General features: G+C 33.8%; 1 protein-coding gene across 3 annotated transcripts; it reads right to left on the bottom strand.

Annotated features, from left to right (window-relative positions):
• Positions 1-1307: 1307 nt before the first annotated feature.
• LOC111718068 (formin-2) lies at positions 1308-20973 on the bottom strand. 3 transcript variants are annotated; one of them, XR_002768989.1, is made up of 21 exons: positions 20234-20973; positions 19744-19895; positions 19634-19671; positions 19055-19183; positions 18679-18778; positions 17096-17305; positions 16932-17018; positions 14512-14600; positions 13993-14058; positions 13846-13894; positions 10568-11966; positions 10406-10499; positions 9616-9704; positions 9330-9421; positions 8609-8701; positions 8244-8332; positions 7467-7551; positions 6388-6467; positions 4375-4501; positions 2156-2758; positions 1308-1865 (listed from the first exon to the last, which is right to left on the bottom strand). XR_002768989.1 is itself a non-coding variant. In XM_023493573.1 (21 exons), exons 1-21 carry the CDS (start codon positions 20358-20360, stop codon positions 2558-2560), a joined length of 3366 nt encoding a protein of 1121 aa, XP_023349341.1. In that variant the 5' UTR covers positions 20361-20973; the 3' UTR covers positions 2150-2557. The 3 variants fall into 3 exon arrangements, 2 of the variants coding, with proteins under 2 accessions (XP_023349341.1, XP_023349329.1); XM_023493573.1 differs by lacking the exon at positions 1308-1865 and having other exon boundaries at positions 2150-2758; positions 10568-11425; positions 11456-11966; XM_023493561.1 differs by lacking the exon at positions 1308-1865 and having other exon boundaries at positions 2150-2758.
• Between the last annotated feature and the right edge of the window lie 1915 nt (positions 20974-22888).

Genomic DNA, 22888 nt, shown 5'->3' with positions numbered 1-22888 from the left:
AAATAAAAATAGTCTAAAAAATGTGTAGTTCCTGTGAACTATATTTCATGTTTATTTAAGTTAAGATTTGATCTTTTTTTCTTATAAAACTATTTTTGTGTTTCTATGAACATTTTTCAAGTTTTTCGATAAATTCATTTGAACAATTTTCTTTGTTCATTTGAACTTTTTCATTTGAACCATCATTTTGTTCATTTGAACTATCATTTTGTTCATTTACCGGGTGGCCAAAACTTTTTTGAAAAAATCCGTACATTTTCAGAAGAAATCCGTACAATTTTTGAAAGATATCCGTACGTACGGATTGTACGGTACAATTTTCGAAAAAAAAATCCGTACATTTTTTTTGAACAAATCCGTACAATCAGTACAATTTTCGAAAAAAATCCTTCGGTTCAGCCGTTTTGACGTTTATTGGATACAAACAGACAGACAGACAAGCCAAATTTATATATAGATTAAACATAGCGTGGTACAGGGGTTGCACACTCAATTAAAAGAAAGTTAATATTAAACTAAAAATGAGGAACTGACGTGCAGATAGATATACAGATGGATAGACAGATAGCTAGACATATAGCTAGACAGTTAGCTAGACAGATAGCTAGACAGATAGCTAGACAGTTAGTTAGACAGATAGCTAGACAGTAAGCTAGACAGATAGCTAGACAGATAGACAGAAAGATAAATACATTCTCAAATGAACACTTCTGGGACATATCTCGAAAATTATGAATGAATTTTGATTGTCAATTGAAACATTAATCAATCTAATATTATTTAGAATGCAGAAAATAAGTTAAACTAACCTCATTTTGACGAGAATTTTTAAAAAATTTTTCTTGAAAATTTTGTTGAATGGGTTGAAATTTAAAAAAACCGGTGTATTTCCAGGATAAAAACCCGTACAATCCCTACAATTTTAGGGTTACAAATAAAAAAATCCGTACAATTCGTACATTTTGGCCACCCTGCATTTGAACTATTATTTTGTTTATTTGAACTATTTTTTTGGTTCATTTTAACTATAAATATGTTCATTTGAACTATTTTTAAGTCAGAAGTGTACCATTGAGAATCTGAGATACCCTCTCAAAACGGAAGGCCGGGTCACCAGAAACAACAATCGCGTTTGTAGGCCCTGTAGGTTACAATGAGGACCAAGCAGGGATGGGTATAGGCTTTGAACAATGAACAACTGTGTGGTTCATAAAGGATCTTGAAGAAACTTAAATAAAAATTTAAACCATTGTTATTTTAACACAAAGAACAATATTATATAAGAATTGATTATTATAAAAGCAAAGTGAAGCATAATTTTTATTGATTTAAGTTAACGCGTAGAATATAATTAAGTTAATATATAATAAGGTAATATCCAGGATAAAATTTGGTTCAAATATCACAATTATAAAAGGAATTGATAAAATATCAAGGAATGTTTTTGAAAATTCTGATTATACATAAGGCACTGGTTACTGGTTAGGGGCGAGATAGATAAATTTTAGTACGAGGATAGAGATTTGAAAAAATTACCCTCCCCCCTTCCCTACACTGCACTGGGGAAAACATTGCATAACTACTAGGGGTGAAAAACGAAATAAGAAAAATAGACTGGCAAGTTTTAACCCCTTCTTATGATTTTTTCAATAATTTCTATTTTCAGCCAGAAATAACGTACTTTTGACAATTAAGCTAAAATTCATTCCCCTCCCCCCAAAGTTTCATTTTTCGGGGGAGAGGGGGGGAATCATTGAGAAAATATACATCCCTGTTAGATACAATATAAATTAGGATTACTGACAACACTTTACTTTCACTTCATTCAAAAATGTGCGGAAGGGACAGACAAAAATTCCTTGTGCCTTCCAAATAGATTAACACGTACAATAGGTGGCAACAGAGAAATGACCAATTATATAAAACGTCACAAGTGTCAAATATAACAAGGAAAACGAAATTTTCTCGCATTAGTTAACGTGTTTTCCAAGATTAAATAAAAAGTGTAAAAACAGAAAATAAAGAACACATTAAACTGCACTTATTTTACTGTCAGATAAGCACTCTTTTCTAGAAAACTATCAATATTATTAATAATTTTGTTGAACACAAAACAGAGTTGACACTAGTTGAGTTGCCATCTATTGTATTTTACAATCTGTTTGGTGCATGCTATATCATTATTGTGCGAATATATATGCCAATTTGCTTATTCTTATTAAATGTGAAAAGAGCAATGGACTGAAACAATATTAGGGTTGAAAAATAAAAAAACTGAGGGACAAGCCAGGACTAAAGGTCAAAAATAGGGACTTATGACCCTTTTTCCGTGTTAAACTATAGCCAAGGGGGTGGGGGATGCGAGTTGGAGATGGCCAAAATTGTCGAAAATAAAAATCTATTTATCTGAGAATGTCTTTAACATAATTTAAAACTTTAAAAAGTTTTAAAACATTGAGTAAGTATAATGAACGAGTATTCTTGTTAACTAGTTAAATGCTGCTAAAATACAAAAATTTGAATAAATGCGCGAAAACTCGGATTTGAGCGAACTTTTTTAATTCATGAAGTCATCAGACCCCATATCCTTCTCTTCAGTAGGCCTGGGTGAAGCCATTGATCTTCGAGACTTTCTTGCCTGAAGTTTAGTCTTTAGACCTCCAGTAGCCGTTTTCTTAGTTTCTAGGTTCATTAAACTCTCTTTATGTTCCAAATGTTTCTTTCTGGCCATCTTGATCAATTCCTTCGTCACGCGTATCTTAAACAAGTATTTCTTTTTTATAATTCAGAAAAGCCATGATTTTGTATTTAAGAAAAAAAGTTTGTTCTTCGGATGTAAAAAATTATGTTAAAAAGAATAGGTTTATCTCAACAGCAAATATTAGAATAACTTAAAATTTTGAAAATATCTCATAGCTTTGTTTTTACTTTACCATCAGAAAAATCTATGTAAAAATCGGTAAATTCTAAAACTTTAAAATTAAAGTATTTTTTCAGTTTATTATAGTGGGTTAAGACAAAATTCATATAAATCAAAACTAAAGATCAGAAAAAGTTTATTTTTAAGTGACTTGGTATGGATTAAATAAAAAAAACATGCAAGATATAAAGGGATCTAAAAATTAGTTCTAAAAAACCGTTACCAATTTATTTAACATTTAATTCATAACATTTTTTAGAACATTTTTCGGAAAGTGATTTTTTTAAGGAACAATATTTGAGTTTTTGGTGTGATTTTCAAAAAGAAGAAAAATCAAGTTGACAATATTTTTTTTTACTCTCAACTTTAAGAGTGTCAGGACGAATTCATGCTTTTTAATGGTTGTTGTCGCTTTCTAAACAAACCATTTCAAGGTTTTCATTTTTAAATACTATTAAATTTTTTTTTTTGAGGTCTTGTTGATATTTTTCCCCTTGGATCTAAATCCGTGAATCCGCATAATGTTGCGGATCCGCATTTCCGGATCCAGGAAGCCAAAATGTTGCGGACCTTGATCCTATGCACTGATTTAGGTGTTATTTAAAATCACATTAAAGGGAGTGTTCGCGAAAAATGAAAGGGGGTATAGGCTCAATGCGATAAAAAAGAGCTTTTCATCGCAACTAATCTTCTATCTGTTGCGTCTATAAGGAGAAAATTGTTAAAGACGTCTCATACCGAATAACATGGCGTCCATACAAACTGAGAAAATTGCAACATAAGACTTAGACCGTAAAAAATCAATTTAATTTCAAACAAATCATTCAGATACAGGGTGTCCCAAAAAACATGGGAATTCAGTGACGAATTCGATATCGTCTTTTTAACTAATTCTTTGATATAGTATAGTGATACCTACTGAGAAAGCTTTTCATTTTTCGCGAACACTCCCTTTAACAGTTCTTTTATGGATCAATCAATCTGTATATAACATACAATACCTACCTACACAAAGACTCAGCTTCCTTGTTAGCAATAATCAGATTTAAAATGTATTTCACAAATTATCAAGGCTACATTTTCCACAAACAGACATACTTCGGATAAACAATTTACGGAAAGTATTTACGTATTTACGAATAGATAAGACCTTCTATGACGTCAGAGAGTAAACAAGAGAGTCCAAAATTTGTCATTTCCAAAAACAACTTCTTTGGAAAATGTTTTCACGAACATTGTCTGCTAGGACTGTGTAACAATTACACTTTTATAGTCTCAAATTAAGAAAAAAAAATAATAGTTAAACTTGAAAAGTGGTGAATTACTGCTGAAAAGTGGTGTATTACAGCTGAAAAGTTGTGTATTACTGCTGAAAAGTTGTGTATTATTGCTGAAAAGTGGTGTATTACTGCTGAAAAGTGGTGTATTACTGCTGAAAAGCCAGATGCCCTCACCTGTTCTTTCTTCCAAAGATTTTTACAATCCTCTGTGAAGGGAAACCAAATCACGAAAAAATCCTCCGGCTTGGCATCTTCCAGTTTACCCTTTTTAGGCATGAATTTGAAGAAGATCATACATTCTCTAAAAACCAGATTTTAAAATATTTGTTTATAAACTAATTTTAAGCGGAATACAAGTCGTGCTGCTTTACATTCGAGGGAGCTAGAGCTATAATACCTAATTCAATTATCTATTCCTACTTTAACTATCTACCATACCTAGTTCTACTGTACATACCTAGTTCTACTACCCATGCCTAGTCCTACTATCTATTTTATACCTAGATCAATTATCTATACCTAGTTCAATTATCTATAACTAGATAAATTATCGATACCTAGTTCAACTACCCATACAAAGTTCTACTATCCACACCTAGTTCAACTAATCATACCTATTTCAACTATCCCTACCTAGTTCAACTATCCTTACCTAGTTCTACTATCCCTACCTAGTTCAACTATCCTTACCTAGTTCTACTATCCCTACCTAGTTCAACTATCCATACCTAGTTCTACTATTTATACCTAGATCAATTATCTATACCTAGTTCTACTACCTATACCTAGTTCTACTACCTATACCTAGTTCTACTACCTATACCTAGTTCTAATACCTATACCTAGTTCAACTATCCCTACCTAGTTCTACTACCCATACCTGGTTCAACTATCCCTACCTAGTTCAACTATCCCTACCTAGTTCTACTACCTATACCTAGTTCAACTATCCATACCTAGTTCTATTATCCATACCTAGTTCAACTATCCATACCTAGTTCAACTATCCATACCTAGTTCTACTATCCATACCTAGTTCTACTATCCATACCTAGTTCAACTATCCATACCTAGTTCAACTATCCATACCTAGTTCAACTGTCCATACCTAGTTCAACTATCCATACCTATTTCAACTATCCCTACCTAGTTCAACTATCCCTACCTAGTTCAACTATCTATAACTAGTTCAACTATCCCTACCTAGTTCAACTACCCATACCTAGTTCAACTATCCCTTACCAATTCAACTATTTATACCTATTTCAACTATTTCTACCTATTTCAACTATCCATACCTAGTTCAATCATCCATACCTAGTTCAACTATCCCTACTTAGTTCAACTATCCATACCTAGTTCAACTTCTCATACCTAGTTCTAATATCCCTACCTAGTTCAACTATCCCTACATAGTTCTACTACCTATACCTAGTTCAAATATCCATACCTAGTTCTACTATCCCTACCTAGTTCTACTATCCATACTTAGTCTACTACCTACACCTAGTTCAACTATCCATACCTAGTTCAACTACCTATACCTAGTTCAACTTCTAATTAATTAATTCCCTACCTAGTTCAACTATCCATACCTAGTTCAACTATCCATGCCTAGTTAAACTATCCATGCCTAGTTAAACTATCCATAACTAGTTCAACTATCCCTACCTAGTTCAACTATCCATACCTAGTTCAACTATCCATACCTAGTTCTACTATCCCTACCTAGTTCAACTACCCATACCTAGTTCAACTATCCCTTACCAATTCAACTATCTATACCTAGTTCAACTATCCCTACCTAGTTCAACTATCCATACCTAGTTTACCTACCCATACCTAGTTCAACTATCCCTACCTAGTTCAACTATCCATACCTAGTTCAACTACCCATACCTAGTTTTAATATCCCTACCTAGTTCAACTTTCCATACCTAGTTCAACTATCCCTACCAAGTTCAACTATCCATACCTAGTTCAACTATCCATACCTAGTTCAACTATCCCTACCTAGTTCAACTATCCCTACCTAGTTCAACTATCCATACCTAGTTCTACTATCCCTACCTAGTTCTACTATCCATACTTAGTCTACTACCTACACCTAGTTCAACTATGCATACCTAGTTCAACTACCTATACCAAGTTCAACTTCTAATTAATTAATTCCGACCTCTGTCCTACCTGAACTGTTTAATGACTTCTTCCAGAAGTTCCACAAGATCAATCATATCTTTCTCTGCTTTAGTTAAAAACTCGGTCATCTAAATATCAGACTTATAAACAGTGAGACAGGAGGGGGGGGAAATAATTTTTGAGAAACAAAGAAAAAATTGGACATCAACAGCAACCTTTTTTTTTTATTCTTTTTGATACTTATCTCCCAAAAATTCATTATTTTCCCGTAAAAATCATTTATTTTCCTGATGCTATCTCATTTGAACTACTGCCGTTTGAACTATTGTTCATTTGAACTATTGTTCATTTCAACTACTGCACGTGGGGCCACGTGAGTAGTTGAAATGAACAATAGCTCAAATGAGTAAATATATTGCTCATTTGAACTATTTTTTAGTTCATTTGAACTATTTTCATTTGAACTATTAAAATATTATTAATGAAATAAACAAAAAATAGTTCAAATGAATATAAAAATAGTTCAAATGGACAAAAAAAATAGTTCAAATGAATAAAAAAATAGTTTAAATGGACAAAAAAATAGTTCAAATGTTACAACGTACATTGTACATAGGGGCGCATATATGTTCTGATAGGGTCAAAATTTGACTTAGTGTAAGAAAGAAAATGTTAAGAAAAAATATTTATAAAACAATTTGCTTATCTAAAACTAAACCAAATTTTGACCCTGACAGAAAAAACGAGCTGAAGGCACATCACTAAGTGAACAAAGATGTGATGTGAGATTTGCTTTATAACATCATCATTAAATACACATTAGATTGTACAGAAGTCTCGAAAAAGTGACTTCCTTCAGAGAGACGTCAGCCGTTTATAAAAGCTACACACTTCAGCAGAAACTTTATTAATACAAATGCAATTAAAATCTAAGACTATTGAATGAGAAAGGTTAATGATGGTTTCAAATTCAAGGAATCTGCAATTTCATGGCTTCCTAAATCCGGGGGTTTATTCTAGTAAAAACCACCTAAAAAAATACTATTTGCTCTGCTCATATTGAACAATAAATTTTATCGAATTTTGGTGTCATGAAACCAAATAAACATTTCTCAGCACTTTCCTACCTTGGTTTTGAAAGGTTCCTTCAACTCTTCTTTACTCTTCTCAACAATCTGATCTGTTTTATGAAGAACCATATCCAACTCCTTTCTAAAACACATTACCAAGTTAATGACCTTGATATTCATTTAAGTAACTAGTTACTAAAAAAATCTTTTTATCAAGGGTATCTACAAGGGGGGGGGGCAGGTGGGGGGACTGAGCCTTTGGATAAGTTAAAACTATGATTCACCCCTTCAAAGTTAAGTCCCCTCCCCCTTTTAACCATATCTGAAAATATGCCCTATGATCTTGTTGTTAATCTTGAATGCTTGATCTTGATATCCTATGTGGGCACTTATAAATTTAAGGATCATTGATTGATCCCTCCATTAAATAAGATGTAGATCAATGCTTGATCCCAAGATTAACAACACAAAAATTCCAACCTCTAAACGTTTCAGAGATGCGTGCTAATTAACCGTTACAAATAACAAGATCTTTAGCTACGTTTTTAATTGGAGGATAACATAAAGACGACTTTCATTCACTGTAATTTTGTTTCTGACTGTATGAGCCTTTTTTCAAGTTGCAAGATTATAAAGGGCGCCACCATTATTAAAGTCTTATAAAATTTAGAACTTGAAGCTTCAGTTATAAAATTTTCGAGTTTTTCGAAAGAAAAATCACAAAATTATTATAAAACGTGCAGTTTTTCTCTCTCCAATTATTGGATAATTACATGTTATCACAAAAACCATTTATTTAAAAAAAATAGCATTAATTGAAAATAAATGCAAAACCTAATTTTTTCCGTCTCTGCCCTTTGAGCTTCAAAATCTATATGGATACATTTTTCTACATCACTGGGCTCAGGAACTGGTAAAATAGCCTATACAAAAGTTAAATTAATTTTGATTTTAAGTGACTAGCAAAACGGAGATATACATGATTTTCACTATGAAAGTTAGTTATGTTTAATTGTGGTTTCTCTACAATATGGACTTCCCGTTGCTGCAGATTCAATGTAGAAAATTGGCAGAATTTAACACTTTTAAAGCTAGAAAATGGTTTTCATTACTGGTCAGATAATGGATAATTTGGTGCTGTAGTGAATCGGACATGCCCCTCTTAAAATTATCACAGCAGTCGCTTTAATCATATTTACCTCTGGTGTTCCTTTCTTCTCATCAAACCTAGATATACAGGTCTGTATGATGTAGGCTAGAAGATTGGTGGAGTTATCTTTACTCTTCAGATCCTAGTCAAGCGATCAACTTCACATTTACTTATTAGTTATTGTTCTTTGGGTTTGGAACACTTATTTACCACGTGTTTTCAAGGAAATGACGACATTTGTAAATGCAAAATCTTTCAATGATGAATCCAATCTTTGATATAACAAAGCACTAAATATATAAATAGTTTGCTGGTCTTTTCGTTGCTTGAAGTGTTTTTGTCTCTCCAACAACTTAAAAGTGTATGAACTCATCCGACATATGGGTTTTCCGACCTAAAATTCTATTAGATCTTAAAATGGACTATGTTTGTTGAGTAGATGTAGTTGATTTAAATCATTAAAACTGCACAGAAAGTTAAAACTCGTCGACATTCTCTTTAAAATTAATCGATAACATGAAGAAAAGTATCATGTTTTTTCAAACAGTAACTAAGAATTAAGAATTAAAAGATTTAATCAGAAAGCCCCCCACCGGCCCCCCCTCCATATGGGAGTAAAACCAGCTTAACTCTAAACTTAACAGAAACAAAAATGCTTTGCTTGTTACAGGTAATACAATAACGTTCTGATAATCACGTTCTTATCATAAATTGCTAGTCATCACGTGCTGATCACTTTGAGAATAATATTTTCAAACATGAGTCAATTCCTTGAGTTTTGGAAGAATATCAATGTTAAAACCATCCGCCTGACCTCTCTGCTTATTGCCGCCATTTAAATAGTTTCCACAAGCAAGAATAACTAAAATATTTAGATTGAATAACTAAGAGTGGAAGAAGGCACTGCAACAGTTTATAATACTTCTATTTCTACATCAGTTTACCCCACCCCCCATGCAATTTTCCGTCCCCCCTAAATTAATTAAAAGTACCGTATTTTAAATATAAATACTTTTTTACTTATTTTTCAAAAAAGATAAAAAGCGCAAAAATTACCTCCAAGCATTTGCTGCAAATATTCATTATGCATCAGAAATTCACAGACTGACTTGATATTATTCAGGCGGTTCTCTATATCAGATATACTGAAATAAACTAATTCACAGACTGACTTGATATTATTCAGGCGGTTCTCTATATCAGATATACTGAAATAAACTAATTCACCGACTGACTTGATATTATTCAGGCGGTTCTCTAGATCAGATATACTGAAATAAACTAATTCACAGACTGACTTGATATTATTCAGGCGGTTCTCTATATCAGATATACTGAAATAAACTAATTCACAGACTGACTTGATATTATTCAGGCGGTTCTCTATATCAGATATACTGAAATAAACTAATTCACAGACTGACTTGATATTATTCAGGCGGTTCTCTATATCAGATATACTGAAATAAACTAATTGTTTGTACAATGCAGATATTCAATAATGAAAACTTAGAAAAATTCTTGTGAACCTCCAATTTTAAACTTACATGATCGATTCGTAACAAAACCTTTAAAACCTCTATTTGATTAAGGATGAATAAGATATCCAATTTGTTGCTAAAATATTGATAATATTCTCTTAAATGCAGAAAACATGAAGAAAATTGTCAGAATTTGACACATTTTTAGATTAAAAACGGTGCTTTATTCCTCACTGCTAATAAGATAGAGGTTTAAAGGGTATTATTGTGAATCAGACATTTATTCAAATTAAACAGAGGATTTTTTGAAATTTTGTGAGGCAAACTAGAGAATTCGGCTCCTCAGCACTGTTAGTTAATAATACCTGTCAACAAATTTAGATTGAAAGGTGAGACAAGTCAGTCGATCTGCAAAGAAAGATATTCCATCTAGATCCAGTAAAAACCTATCAGGTTTATCTAAATTAGATAAAATAATCAGATGGCGTTTTGTCCTAAATACGAAATTGATTAAAACTGTTGTTTACCTAGAGGAGCTTCGTCTCCCGACTCAAGATAGCCTTTAATAGCCTCTAACTCCTCTTTAGTTCCCTGAGCTTCCTTGATAGCCTCCAGAACATCAAGAGGTATATTAGACTCACAATTGTAAACAGCATCTTCAATCTGACTTATCTCCAGACCTTTCGATTTGATAAGAATTCCTAGATTCTGGGTTCTTTTAGAATCCAGCATAGTTTTAGGCTTTGCCTTACTTGGTTTTTCTTCAACGATCGTTTCCTTCTTTTCTCTAGGTTTCACTGTTGCTTTAGAGAACAAATCATCAAAATCTTCCATTTCCATCTCAACTTCTTTCAATTCTTCCCATAATATCTTTGTGTTTGGTGTTGAAGGGGCAGGATACTGATTTGCTGTCATCTGGATTCTAGTCCAGTACAAAGGTTTCATCTGGGATTTCGGCTTTATCTCTGGCTTCCTTGGTCCCACTTTAACTGGAACAGGTGGGCCCATTCCAAACATTGGAGGAGGTGGGGGTCCACCCATTCCCGGCATCATAGGTGGTGGTGGTGGCCCCCCCATTCCAGGCATCATAGGAGGAGGTGGTGGCCCCCCCATTCCAGGCATCATAGGAGGAGGTGGTGGCCCACCAATTCCAGGAAAGGGAGGGGGTGAAGGTGGTCCTCCCATACCAGGCATTGGAGGAGGGGGTGGTCCTCCCATGCCAGGCATCGGAGGAGGGGGAGGTGGTCCCCCCATCCCTGGCATTGGCGGGGGAGGGGGAGGACCAGCCATTCCTGGCATCAGTGGAGGAGGGGGTGGCCCTACCATACCAGGCATAGGTGGTGGAGGAGGCGGGCCAGCCATTCCTTGCATTGGAGGTGGTGGTGCTGGCATTCCTGGCATAGGTGGAGGTGGTGGTGGTGATGGCATTCCTGGCATAGGTGGAGGTGGTGGTGGTGCGGACATTCCAGGCATAGGTGGAGGAGGGGGTGGAGGGTTTCTATATGCAGGAGGACTTTTACCAGGAGAAACAATAGATCTGTTCTCCTCCATGGGTGTGGCAAAGGGAGGAGTTGCAGGGCTCTCAAGAGAAACCTGAATTCCCTTACTTACAGTTTTCACAGGACTAGGGGGAGGAGGCCTCTCATCTAGATCAACTTGAATTCCCTTCTCAAGCCTTGTCTTAGTCAGAATGATCTCATCCAAATCTTCCTTCTCTCTACTGACAAGTTCCTTTACTTTACCAGCAGAGTTTGTAAGAGGTGGCTTAGTGTCCTTCTTTACATCCTTGTCAGTTTCTTTAGCTAAACTATCCTTCTTGTCAAGTTTATCAGATGACCTGAGACTTCTAAGCCTACCAATCTCTGTTTCAAGCTCTTGAATTTTCTCCATGTAGTAAACCATGCTTTCTGCTTGCTCACCTCTTACCTTAAAATTAAAACTAAATTAAATCATTTCTTAGTGGATTTCCTTTGACAATGTATCCCTGTGATTAACCTTAAATTCTTTAGTTTAAAAGTTTATTGTATGAATACAGACTAAAGAGTTCTTTCAATTTAGCTAAGCCATTTCCAGCCAATAGTTTTAGCCTCTGTTCTTTTTAGAACAAGTTTTGAGTTAAATATTTAACCACAGGGTTAAATATTTAACCTCACGGTTAAAGTTCAGGTTTAAATTAAGCGAACACTTCCTTCAAGTTCCTGATTTCTGTTCTGTGTTTAATTACTTTTTGTGGGAGATTAAAAGAAATTGAGCTCGAAAATCATTTCTAGATAGACCTCAAAGTTCTAATGCCCAGACAGCTTTTCACAAACTTATCGTAACTGTTTTTCTAATAAAGAACAGGGTAGTCGTTTTCTATTTACACCGGTTAGTATAATATTAGAATACATAGTGAATTTGAAATAAATTAAGAAAAATAAATTTATCAAAAAACATTAGACGATACTAAAAAGTATTTTAAGAAAAAGTTTTTTAAAAACCTTTTTGAGGGGGGGGGGCGGGGGAGCGAGATTTAAAAAAATCGTTAAACCTTCGTTGAAAGCTTGCAACAGAGTTTATATTATAAATCTCATTTGTAATCTGTGGAATGGTATCTTGATTCTTGATGCAATAATGGGTTTACTATTACATTTCTCTCAGATGTTAATAATTTGTGGTGAAATGAGTTAAGACCCAAGTCATGCACTATATACAATATACATTATTATTATTATTATTAACGATCAACCTACAGACAAAGTACATTCATTGATATTAAAGGGAGTGTTCACATATTTGCACCTAAACATAACACCCAGTTTTTGAAATACAGCTTAACTCTGAGGGCCGAAAGATTGAAAATGTGTCGTTTATACATTTAACAGCATTTAATCACATTTCATGAATCTAAAAATTCTACAGATTTTTTGATAGAAGTATTTATTTCTTAAAACTTACTTAAAGGGACAGAAAAGGGAAAATGAAAGGGGGTATAGGCTGAAAGCTAATCACTTTAGCTCTTGATCTCTACCCATGAAAGTTTTATCTGATGTTCCTGTCTCGAGAAACTGATATAAAACTATGTTAAAATTATACGAAAATTCATATATGTAAAATTTTGAAAATCTGAAACTTAAATCACGTGACCAGAACTATCACCAATGGCAGAGCAGTATACTGGTCACGTGTCTCCGCCTGTATCACGTGACCACTTTACTGCACTGCCATTGATGGAATTTCTGGTCAAGTAATACGGACGTAAAAATAATATTATGAATGAAATCTATTGAAAATAGAAATAACAAATATAAAAGTAAACCTAATTTACAATTAGCTTCCTCTGGGATATCATCGTTTTCAGATTGGTTGTTTATTTGCTGAATATGATCTGTTTAAACCTACTACTTTTATACAAAATTGTATATATATTAATTTTCGTATGTATTTGACACAGTTTTATATCAATTTCTCGAGACAGGAACATCAGATATGACTTTCATGGGTCGCGATCAAGAGCTAAAGTGATTAGCTTTCAGCCTATACCCCCTTTCATTTTTCCTTTACTGTCCCTTTAAGCAGTAAGATTATTGCTTGGCTTGGGTATATGTCTAGTTTTTAGATAGTGTAATCCAATGTTTTGTGTTGATTATTTGATTTCTCCCATTAGTCAAATTTTTATTTTTTTGTTATGAATCATGTTTATGGATGCAACTTACTGAGAGAATTCTTTTAACTTGATCAAGAGTCTGAAAATATTCAAGTCAGTTTAAAATTAGATCTATTTAATTTTTGGCGGTAAATAATTCAGAAAAAGAAAAAAAAATACCTTGAAAATTGCTTCATCTTGTTCTTTCCTCATTTGTTCAAGACTTTCTCTGAAAAAAATATTTTTAATTTTCTGGCTAGCGTATTTTTTAAATTGTTATCAGTAACTGCTTTTCCTTATTTTACAGTAAAATCATAAAAATTTCACCTATTTTCTCTTTTCAGACCCATCAGAGCTTGTTGATGTTCTGCTTCTGTATATTTAGCTCCAGACCTTAGTTTAAAGAGATATATAATTTTTACATGGTTTTCGGCTTTTTTAAAAGGAGCCACAAAAACCAAAGATATCTTCTTAACACTTATAAGTTTTCAGATCTGGAAAATCATGTATTGTGGATAACATCTACTCTTTTTGATAATCTGTCCGGGTTAATTTAATCTTTATTTGATAACCAGGAAAGTGTCTAAAGTTCAACCAATCAGAGTGTTGTTTGCAGAAAACAAACAAATCAATCGGAAGCTGGACAATTTTGTGCACAATAATTGAGAACTCTCATTGGTCGGAAACCCAGCAGGGATCAAAAGAGAGAAATAAGCAGAAAATCAAAAGTGTCCAACGTGGATATTGTGATTAAGCGAACAGGAGTAAGGTTATCCAACACAAGAGTTTCCAGTTGAGGTCAATTTCTTTTTTTTAAGAACTATAACTCGGTCAAAGAACTCTCACCTTGTTATTTCCTCAGATTCTTGTCCTAAGCTGGATCTCCATCCTCCCTTTTTAGGATTACCTTTATTCCAACAGTATACTCCCTCTTCCTGATAAAAAAAAAAAAAAACTGTTCAGATGATTTTCTTTAAGAATTTGGTAACTTTCTCCAGGGGTGTATATTTGTCTGCCCACCCCCCCTCTATAGTGAATAATTTTTTACAGCAGAAGACTTTCTTTAGGTTTTTTTTTCTCGCTGAATTAGGGAATTTAAGTAAATTTTGAAGTTTTTTTTTGTCAGGAATTCTAGACGCCCAACTATTATTCTAGTGTGCATCATTATGCAATTTTAATCTTAAGTAAAATATTTTTAATTTAAATCATCCATGTTTAGATTAGAGTTGCCGCAGCATTAAGCCCCCTTGGTGTCCTTTTAAACTAAAATCAGAGGGACTCCCTTTCCACCAGGGGCGTTAGGGGGGCCGGCACCCCTGTAGACCCCGTAGACATGCAGGCAGGCTCTAACATATTGAACTTACATATATATTCAGATTTTTTTTTATCAATTGGCATTTGACAATGTCACAATTTGTCCAATTTATAATAATTCTTTCTTACATCTTATTTACAATATTTATTTAAAATCTAGTTCAGTCTCTCAATTGGGAGCGGGATGCTATGTAACCTGCCCAGGATGCATATGCTCTACGACATCCTGGACCAGGTTTCGAATAAGGAAATATTAAAGATATTTGTTGCAAACAAACCAAGAGTTCTGGAATTAAGAGGCAGTATTATTAAAGCTTTAAATATTTTTGTTAATTCTAAGGCCATATCATTGGAATGAAATGCTATTGTTACCCGTTTTTTAATGGTTCAAAACAGCTGCATGTTTCCATAACTTGTTACCAAATTTATTTAATTTTTTAATATGGATTGAACAATTTTCATCAATATGGATAATGTAGATGCAAACATCACCCGCCGGACCTATTTATTGGTTAGGGAATATTTATACAGGGAACTTTGAGAACATTTTTATCAAAAATGTTTTGGTTATCTTTTCTCTCACAAAGCGGTACAAAGGTACCGTTAAAAAACTTACAAAAAACCTGTCTCCAGTGTAATCTTGTCATAATATGATTTATGATATATGATATACTCAAAAAAAAATAAAATATATGTTTTCAAAGTTTTTTGCTCTTTCACTACTAGATTTTAAAGTGTTATGATTGGTAATTACGATCAGATTTCTAATAGTCAGGTAGATTAATATAGATTTTAAACTTAAATTGTTTTTCTTAATACGGTTTTTTTGGGGGTTGCACACCAACCGTTATGGGGGTGCACAAAAAATCAAATTTTGGCGCGCTTACGCGCGCGAAAAGTTCACACCCCTAGGCTAAACCTCCACGCCCCTGCTTTCCACCATTTCCAAAACTAAAGAGACTACACTAAATCAGCATTGGAAGGTGGTCTTAAGGCGTACAAAAATTAATTTTTAGTTCAGTATAATTTTATTCACATTATTCAGTAATCTACATCATAAAAACGCAATTTATCAAGTTTCCCAGTTTGAACCCAGGGCAGTTTTTATTTTTTTTTACTATTTTCAGTACCTGGGCCCAACTTTTAAACACTGAAAAGATTTAATTCCATGTTCTGCCAACAAGAAGTCACTTTTCAACAACTTAAATTAGATTTTCTCTTGGCTAAAATAAATTCGAGGAATGAACTTGACGGGACTGAACTCAAACATTAATCTTTGAAATCTGTTTGTTCCTGATGCAAGATCAGGTTTCAAACCATAAACTTGGAACATTAAACATATCTAACTCTCACACAGAAGACAACAGATTTATCGTTTAAAGGAGATGTCGGCGTACTTTCAATTGACTCTCATTTAAAACTTTTAAATCAGCGCGATTAAGAACAGTAAATTATTTAATTCAGTTATCAGTATTTGTAGTAGTTTACTGTATATATTGATAGTTATTAACTAAACCTAGTAGTTCTAGTATCAGTTATCAGTATTTTTAGTAGTTTACTGTATATATTGATAGTTATTAACTAAACCTAGTAGTTCTAGTATCAGTTATCAGTATTTTTAGTAGTTTACTGTATATATTGATAGTTGTTAACTAAACCTATACAGTTCTAGTATCAGTTATTACTTTAAGTAGTTTGTAGTAGTTTACTGACGTTGTGTATGCATTCTTAGGCCTTATCTCGCAAGGAGAGGATTACAAAGAAATGCTTAGGAGAACAAAATTATGACATAAAAATGAAATATAACTTTTTTACGATTTGTATTGAAAACAAACATTTTATAATAAGAAGTGTGAACCTAGGAAAGGGAGTGGGTATGGTAATTGTAGACGTAGGGGTCATGTTAGGGAGCAAGGTAAGGGGGGAGTTGAACAGGAATGATAAAAACTAACCTTAAAGTGAGTAAAGTTTTGTAACGAGTGAAGCACACCAATGGTAAGAAGATGATCGATAAATTTAACAGAAATGTAGTTGAAATCCTAAAATAATAAAACTATTATCAACATTTTCTAAAACAAATATCATATTTTCTCTTTCCCTGTAGTCACCTTTTTACCTGACTAGTGAGCGCCAATCTGAGACAATTATCCTCATTGATCAAGGAGTTGAAGGAGGAAACCAACCTCCTTCCCTCCACCTTCTCCTCATCCATCCTTCTCTCCTTCTCCAGGCTCCCCTTCCTCTCCTCCAATATCCGTTCCTTCTCTGGGAGGGAAAACTTTCTTTCCTTCTCCGAGAGAGAGATGGTTCGATCTTTTCCCTGCTTCTACATGTGTACTGTTATTTATTCTGTAGTGTAGTGTAGTGTAGTGTAGTGTAGTGTAGTGTAGTGTAGTGTAGTGTAGTGTAGTGTAGTGTAGTGTAGTGTAGTGTAGTGTAGTGTAGTGTAGTGTAGTGTAGTGTAGTGTAGTGTAGTGTAGTGTAGTGTAGTGTAGTGTAGTGTAGTGTAGTGTAGTGTAGTGTAGTGTAGTGTAGTGTAGTGTAGTGTAGTGTAGTGTAGTGTAGTGTAGTGTAGTGTAGTGTAGTGCAGTGCAGTGTAGTGTAGTGTAGTGTAGTTTAGTGTAGTGTAGTTTAGTGTAGTGTAGTATAGCTATTATGTTCAAAGTAATGTACTCAATAATGTAAGGTTTACTATGATGTACTGTTTACTCTTTTGTTTACTAACAACTGAACAGATAGATAATATCATATCTATTCTACAAGTGTGAGAATATTGATTCAATATCTTAATAACAGTATTTCAATGGCAGTCGAGGGACACTGGGTTTAGAGGAGCAACAGGATGGATATAAAAATTTCGTGTAATTTAGTTTTTCATTGTTCATTTTTTTTCTTCGTTTTGATAATAAGAAGAAAGGGATAGCAATTCTTGACTAAACTCATGTGAAGTAGTACACAGCGAACAGTTACTTTTGACATAGATAGATTTGCCATAATTACACTCCCCATAAATACTTTTGCCATAAGTAACACTTGCCGTAAGTTGCACTTGCCATAACTTTCTAACTTTTACAAAGATATAAAACTAACTTTTTTTTCTATAAATGCGCTAAATTTCCTCATGACAATTACCAACTTTAGTTTTCTAACAATGCCGCCGGGAGAGATATGAACACTGTAATACTGGTAGAAAGAGCTTGGTGAAGAATCAAAGACAATACAATACTTTTCCAATAGAGCAGTAACTTAACCTTACTGCTCATGAGCTGTCCCTCATCTAGTTTTCTAACAATGCCGCCGGGAGAGATATGAACTCTGTAATACTGGTAGAAAGAGCTTGGTGAAGAATCAATGACAATACAATACTTTTCCAATAGAGCGGTATCTTAACCTTACTGCTCAAGAGCTCTCCCTCATTAACATTTGTTAATTGTAGTCACAAAAGTGTGGAAATCAAACAGCAGTAAACAATACACATTAAAAATAGTTATAATAAAGCTCTATGCTCATATATAATATATAATTATATGTATAGATGTATATATGTTAGCTATAGCTGGCGAAACAGCTGGACAAAATTGGCTGATCTGTTTGTCAAAAATCGAATTTTTATTTTTTAAACTTTGATTTTATTAAAATTTCACGGGAAACACCGGGCACTTTAGCTAGTTAGTGTTAATTATGATAGTACACATATCCCTGACTAGGACTCCTTATCCCCTGGTCAACCTGTGCCAATGAAGCTGCTTTTCTCAACACGTTGGAATCTCCAGTTTCAAGCTCATCTCCTTGGGATAATCTAATACAGAATAAAATAGATAGATAGAGATGGACAAATAGATAGATAGATGGACAAAATAGATAGATAGATGGACAAGATAAATAGATAAATGGACAAGATAGATAGATAGATGGGCAAAATAGACAGATAGATGGACAAGATAGATGGATGGACAAGATGGATAGATAGATAGATGGACAAGATAAATAAATAGATAGATTGACAAGGTAGATAGATAGATAGAAGGACAAGATAGACAGACAGATAGATGCGAATGGGAAAAAAATGTTAAACCTTTTAAAGTTTCCAAGATCAACCTTCTTGTGTTTGTTTACGGAGAATATGAACTCTGTGGAGCCGAACTTCCCAAGGTTCGGTGATGCTCCAGAGCCTTGCAAACTCTCTGTACTCTGCCTCCCTCCTCTTAAAACATCACAAAAATCAGAAAACTTCAATTTTTTTAAAATGTGCTACTTAACTTTATTTTATTATTTGTTCAAATAAAACAGGATGAAATAGGAGGTTAAATCTGAAAGCCAATAACCTGTTTCAATTGAGCGCCGGCATAAATCTTGAAACATTGAATACAATTTTAAGTGGAACCAACCATATTTGAGCCACGTCTCAAATTTAAGCCGCGGCTCAAATTCTTTAAATTCGGCCTCTTCGCTCTTTTTTACAATTGATAACAGTTACAAATTGCAAAATCCTTCACAACGTTTTTGTTCTAAAAATGGAAAGAAGACGACTTTCTTTTTGTCTTTTCCGGAAAGTAATTTTGGATAGATTTATTCTACTTTTGAAGTCAACCTTTTAAGAAACTTTATCATCATCATAAATTGCTTAAACAATTACTCTAAAATAAAAAAATACCTGACCATTGGAGCTCTAAGCAGATTCGGACTCATTCTAACAGAAAAACGGTCAATTATTTTTTAAAGGCGATGGTGGAGACTGGGTTTGTGCAATTTGATGAGGGGATTGCTGTGCCTGGAATCCTGACTAGCCAAGCTCTGATTAGACCCGAGCAAGGGACCCAATCTGTCTTTCTCTTCCCCTCCCCCATGTTTCTCCTCGACAACTTCCGGTCTGACAATTCCGACTTCCGGTTCACATGGCTGGCCAATTACCAATCCTATAAAATAAACTTTAAAACATAAAGTTTTAGAAAAATGCAAGAAAAAATCAGACATTTTCATGGTTTTCTCGATCGATCCCTTTAACCAAATCCCTTTCTATACCCGGGAGACCCAGAAAACCGTGGAAAAGAAGTACGACTGTTAAGACTCAAGTTTTTTTTTATAGTCCATCAAACATGAAACACGAACAGGAATATAGTGCTGTAGTGTCCACAGTGTCAGACCCATTTTACTTAATAAGCCGATTTACAAGCTACAGGTAAACCTATGTTCAAAATCTAAGATTACTTATGCATGGAGTCCCCCTCCTCCTTGGTGGACATTTCTTGGTTACCTTCAAGGAGTGTTGGTCGCACAGGTGGCTCCGAAACTGATCTATTGTATTGTCTTCCTATATCCTTGTTCTCATCAAACACTGTCACATTAGGATCCAGTTGGGACGAATCTGAATACTCGCTCATATCCCCATATATTGTTCTATCATGAATTGGTTGCAGTAGATTGCGTTGCGGTTCCAGAAATACGGTTGGATTTGGTGCACTACTGGATATTTCACGTGGGTTTATGTCATTAATATCTTGAGAGAGATTAGTATCGTTGGATAAATCTCTTTTGCTAATATCAGGAATATCCTTGATGGAGTGTACAGGTGTAGATACATTACTAATCTTGAGATTCTTAAAGTCCTGTAATTCTGGGGATTCTGGTTTAGAGTTATAAGTAGTTGTAATATCGTTTGGCGACTGTGGATCACTTTCACCACATTCTTGTTCCAAAGAGACTCCATCTTGATTGAAAACGTCGCCATCTTGATTCAAATCTTTGACATTTTGCTCCAGAACTGCAGCATCTTGTCTAAAAATGGCGCCTTCTTTTGGAGGAACGATCTGGGCAGACACAACGCTCTGGTCTTCTTCAAACTGAAAATCTGGATCAAATCTATTTCTTTGAGTATTTTGAGACCCGGACTTTTGATGATTGTCTAATTTTACTTGATTCTCTAGACTTTCTTGATTATCTTGATTATCTTGATTTTCTTGGTTTTCTTGATTTTCTTGATTTTCTTGACTTTCTTGATTTTCTTGACTTTCTTGATTTTCTTGATTTTCTTGATTATCTTGATTTTCTTGATTTTCTTGATTTACTTGATTTTCTTGATTTTCTTGATTTTCTTGATTTTCTCGAGTTTCTTGAGTTTCTTGAGCATCTTGATTTTCATGATTTTCTTGATTTTCTTGATTTCCTTGATTTTCGTGAATTTCTCTGCTATTAGAATTTCCGGGATCCGGCGGTAATTGTAAAGGAGGTCCTGGGCCATTTTCCTGATGACCATTACTACGTCCACTGTCTTGAAAATCTGTAAAATTATAAATTAATTAAAATTTTAATATTCTCATTTTATTTTAAATGCAAACAACTTGGTGCTTCAGACAAAAAAAATTTATTTTAAATTTCATTCACATACCTGTACTCCGTTGATTATCAAGTCTAGTATTAGTGGGCGTGGCACCCCTGTCAGTGGGCGGAGAACCTCTGGTAGATCTAGGGGAACTCCCACCCGAGCCATCCTCTCCCCCTCCTTTAGAATTCTAAATTAAGAAAAAAAAACATTATCAATCATAAAATAATTGAAAAGAGCAAAATTTATACAATCGTTTAAAATTGATTGAATCGAAAAAAACTTTAATCTTTAACCAAAAAGACGTTCTCGTAAATTAGATAATGTTATCATGCTACATAAGGGAGGGACGGCGTACTGCAATAATTTCTCTTCCAAGTCCGCATATGACATCATTAAACAAACTTTTGAAGGGAAGTTAGTGCGTTTTGACTTCGTTTCATCGTTAAAATGCTAAAAATATCAGGATTGGTCTTTAGAGTAAAATACATTCGGTGCTGTCACCATTAGTATATGTAAGGTTGGGCGAAATGAGGGAAGGGGATCTATTAATCGTTTAAGGTTGTTCGGCTTCTATATCTGCGCAGTCATTAACATATCTCAAAATTGTATGCTCTAATACTAAGACATAAAATAAAAAAAAAACACTTGAGATCTGAATAGGGGACCCAATATGAAACCCCTAGACCGCAGATCTAGAAAATATTTGCATGAATAAAAATTAAATATAGCGTACTACAAAAAAATATTAAAGTCTAACAATTATGAAATGTGAGATCTCAACTTTTGTATTTATAAGTTTGATATTGATATCCAATGTTAGCACTTTTAAATTTGAAGATATATTTTTGATCCCTCTAATCCCTCAATTACAATTTTCTCTCCAGTGAATTCCCACAACGGGATATCGAGTAATGGAATTAGTTCGTTAATTAAGGTGGAGATCAAATTATAACAACACCGATCATGCTAAAATATTTTATGCTATTTGGGGTTCTATTTTTGTTAGTTGGTTAGTAGAAAAAACATATAATCTTATTTCTCGTATTTCTCTAAAAGAATATTTTTAACATGGTCCCTAAAAAATTTCAAAGCGTTCCACATCATGTTGGATTAACGACAAAATACGCAATAAATACTTGAGAATCTAGTATTTTCTGCGAAATGGTCCAATTCTTCTGAATTTTTCTGTATATTCAACAAAATCGTAATTTAGAGCCATTAATGATCTGATACAATGTGGGACACATAAGATTTAAGTTTACTCTCTCTTCATTGTGCATTTTCTTGGTAATAAAAGAGGGATTTTTATAAAAAATATAGGTTAATTATTAAAATTCTAAAAAAATATGATATCCATTCCATGCATAGTAGGTTAATAAGGGTTAGTAGACAAAACAAAAAATAGAAAATATTTTTTTCCCATATAAAAAAAAAATATTTTCAGAAATTAACATGTTTTAAACCTGCATTCTTCAAGCTGTTAATTATCAGTTAATTATCCTGCAAATCAGAAACTATTAATTTTAAAATTCTAAATACTTGAATTTTGATTTTAAACCTTTCATTAATTTAATTCTCTCTCATGCT

The sequence above is a fragment of the Eurytemora carolleeae genome, unplaced genomic scaffold (assembly GCF_000591075.1).
Source record: "Eurytemora carolleeae unplaced genomic scaffold, Eaff_2.0 scaffold161, whole genome shotgun sequence".
Classification (NCBI taxonomy): domain Eukaryota; kingdom Metazoa; phylum Arthropoda; class Copepoda; order Calanoida; family Temoridae; genus Eurytemora; species Eurytemora carolleeae.
This window is presented reverse-complemented; position numbering and strand designations above follow the sequence as displayed.

Excerpts from the sequence above, each read along its gene's own strand:
- LOC111718068 (XM_023493561.1), bottom strand. The coding sequence starts at position 20,360 with ATGAGCGAGTATTCAGATTCGTCCCAACTGGATCCTAATGTGACAGTG. Across the intron at positions 18,779-19,054 it reads GATCTTGGAAACTTTAAAAG|ATTATCCCAAGGAGATGAGC; the intron begins GTTTAACATTTT and ends ATTCTGTATTAG. Across the intron at positions 8,702-9,329 it reads ATATTCTTCCAAAACTCAAG|GATCTGAAGAGTAAAGATAA; the intron begins GAATTGACTCAT and ends TCGCTTGACTAG.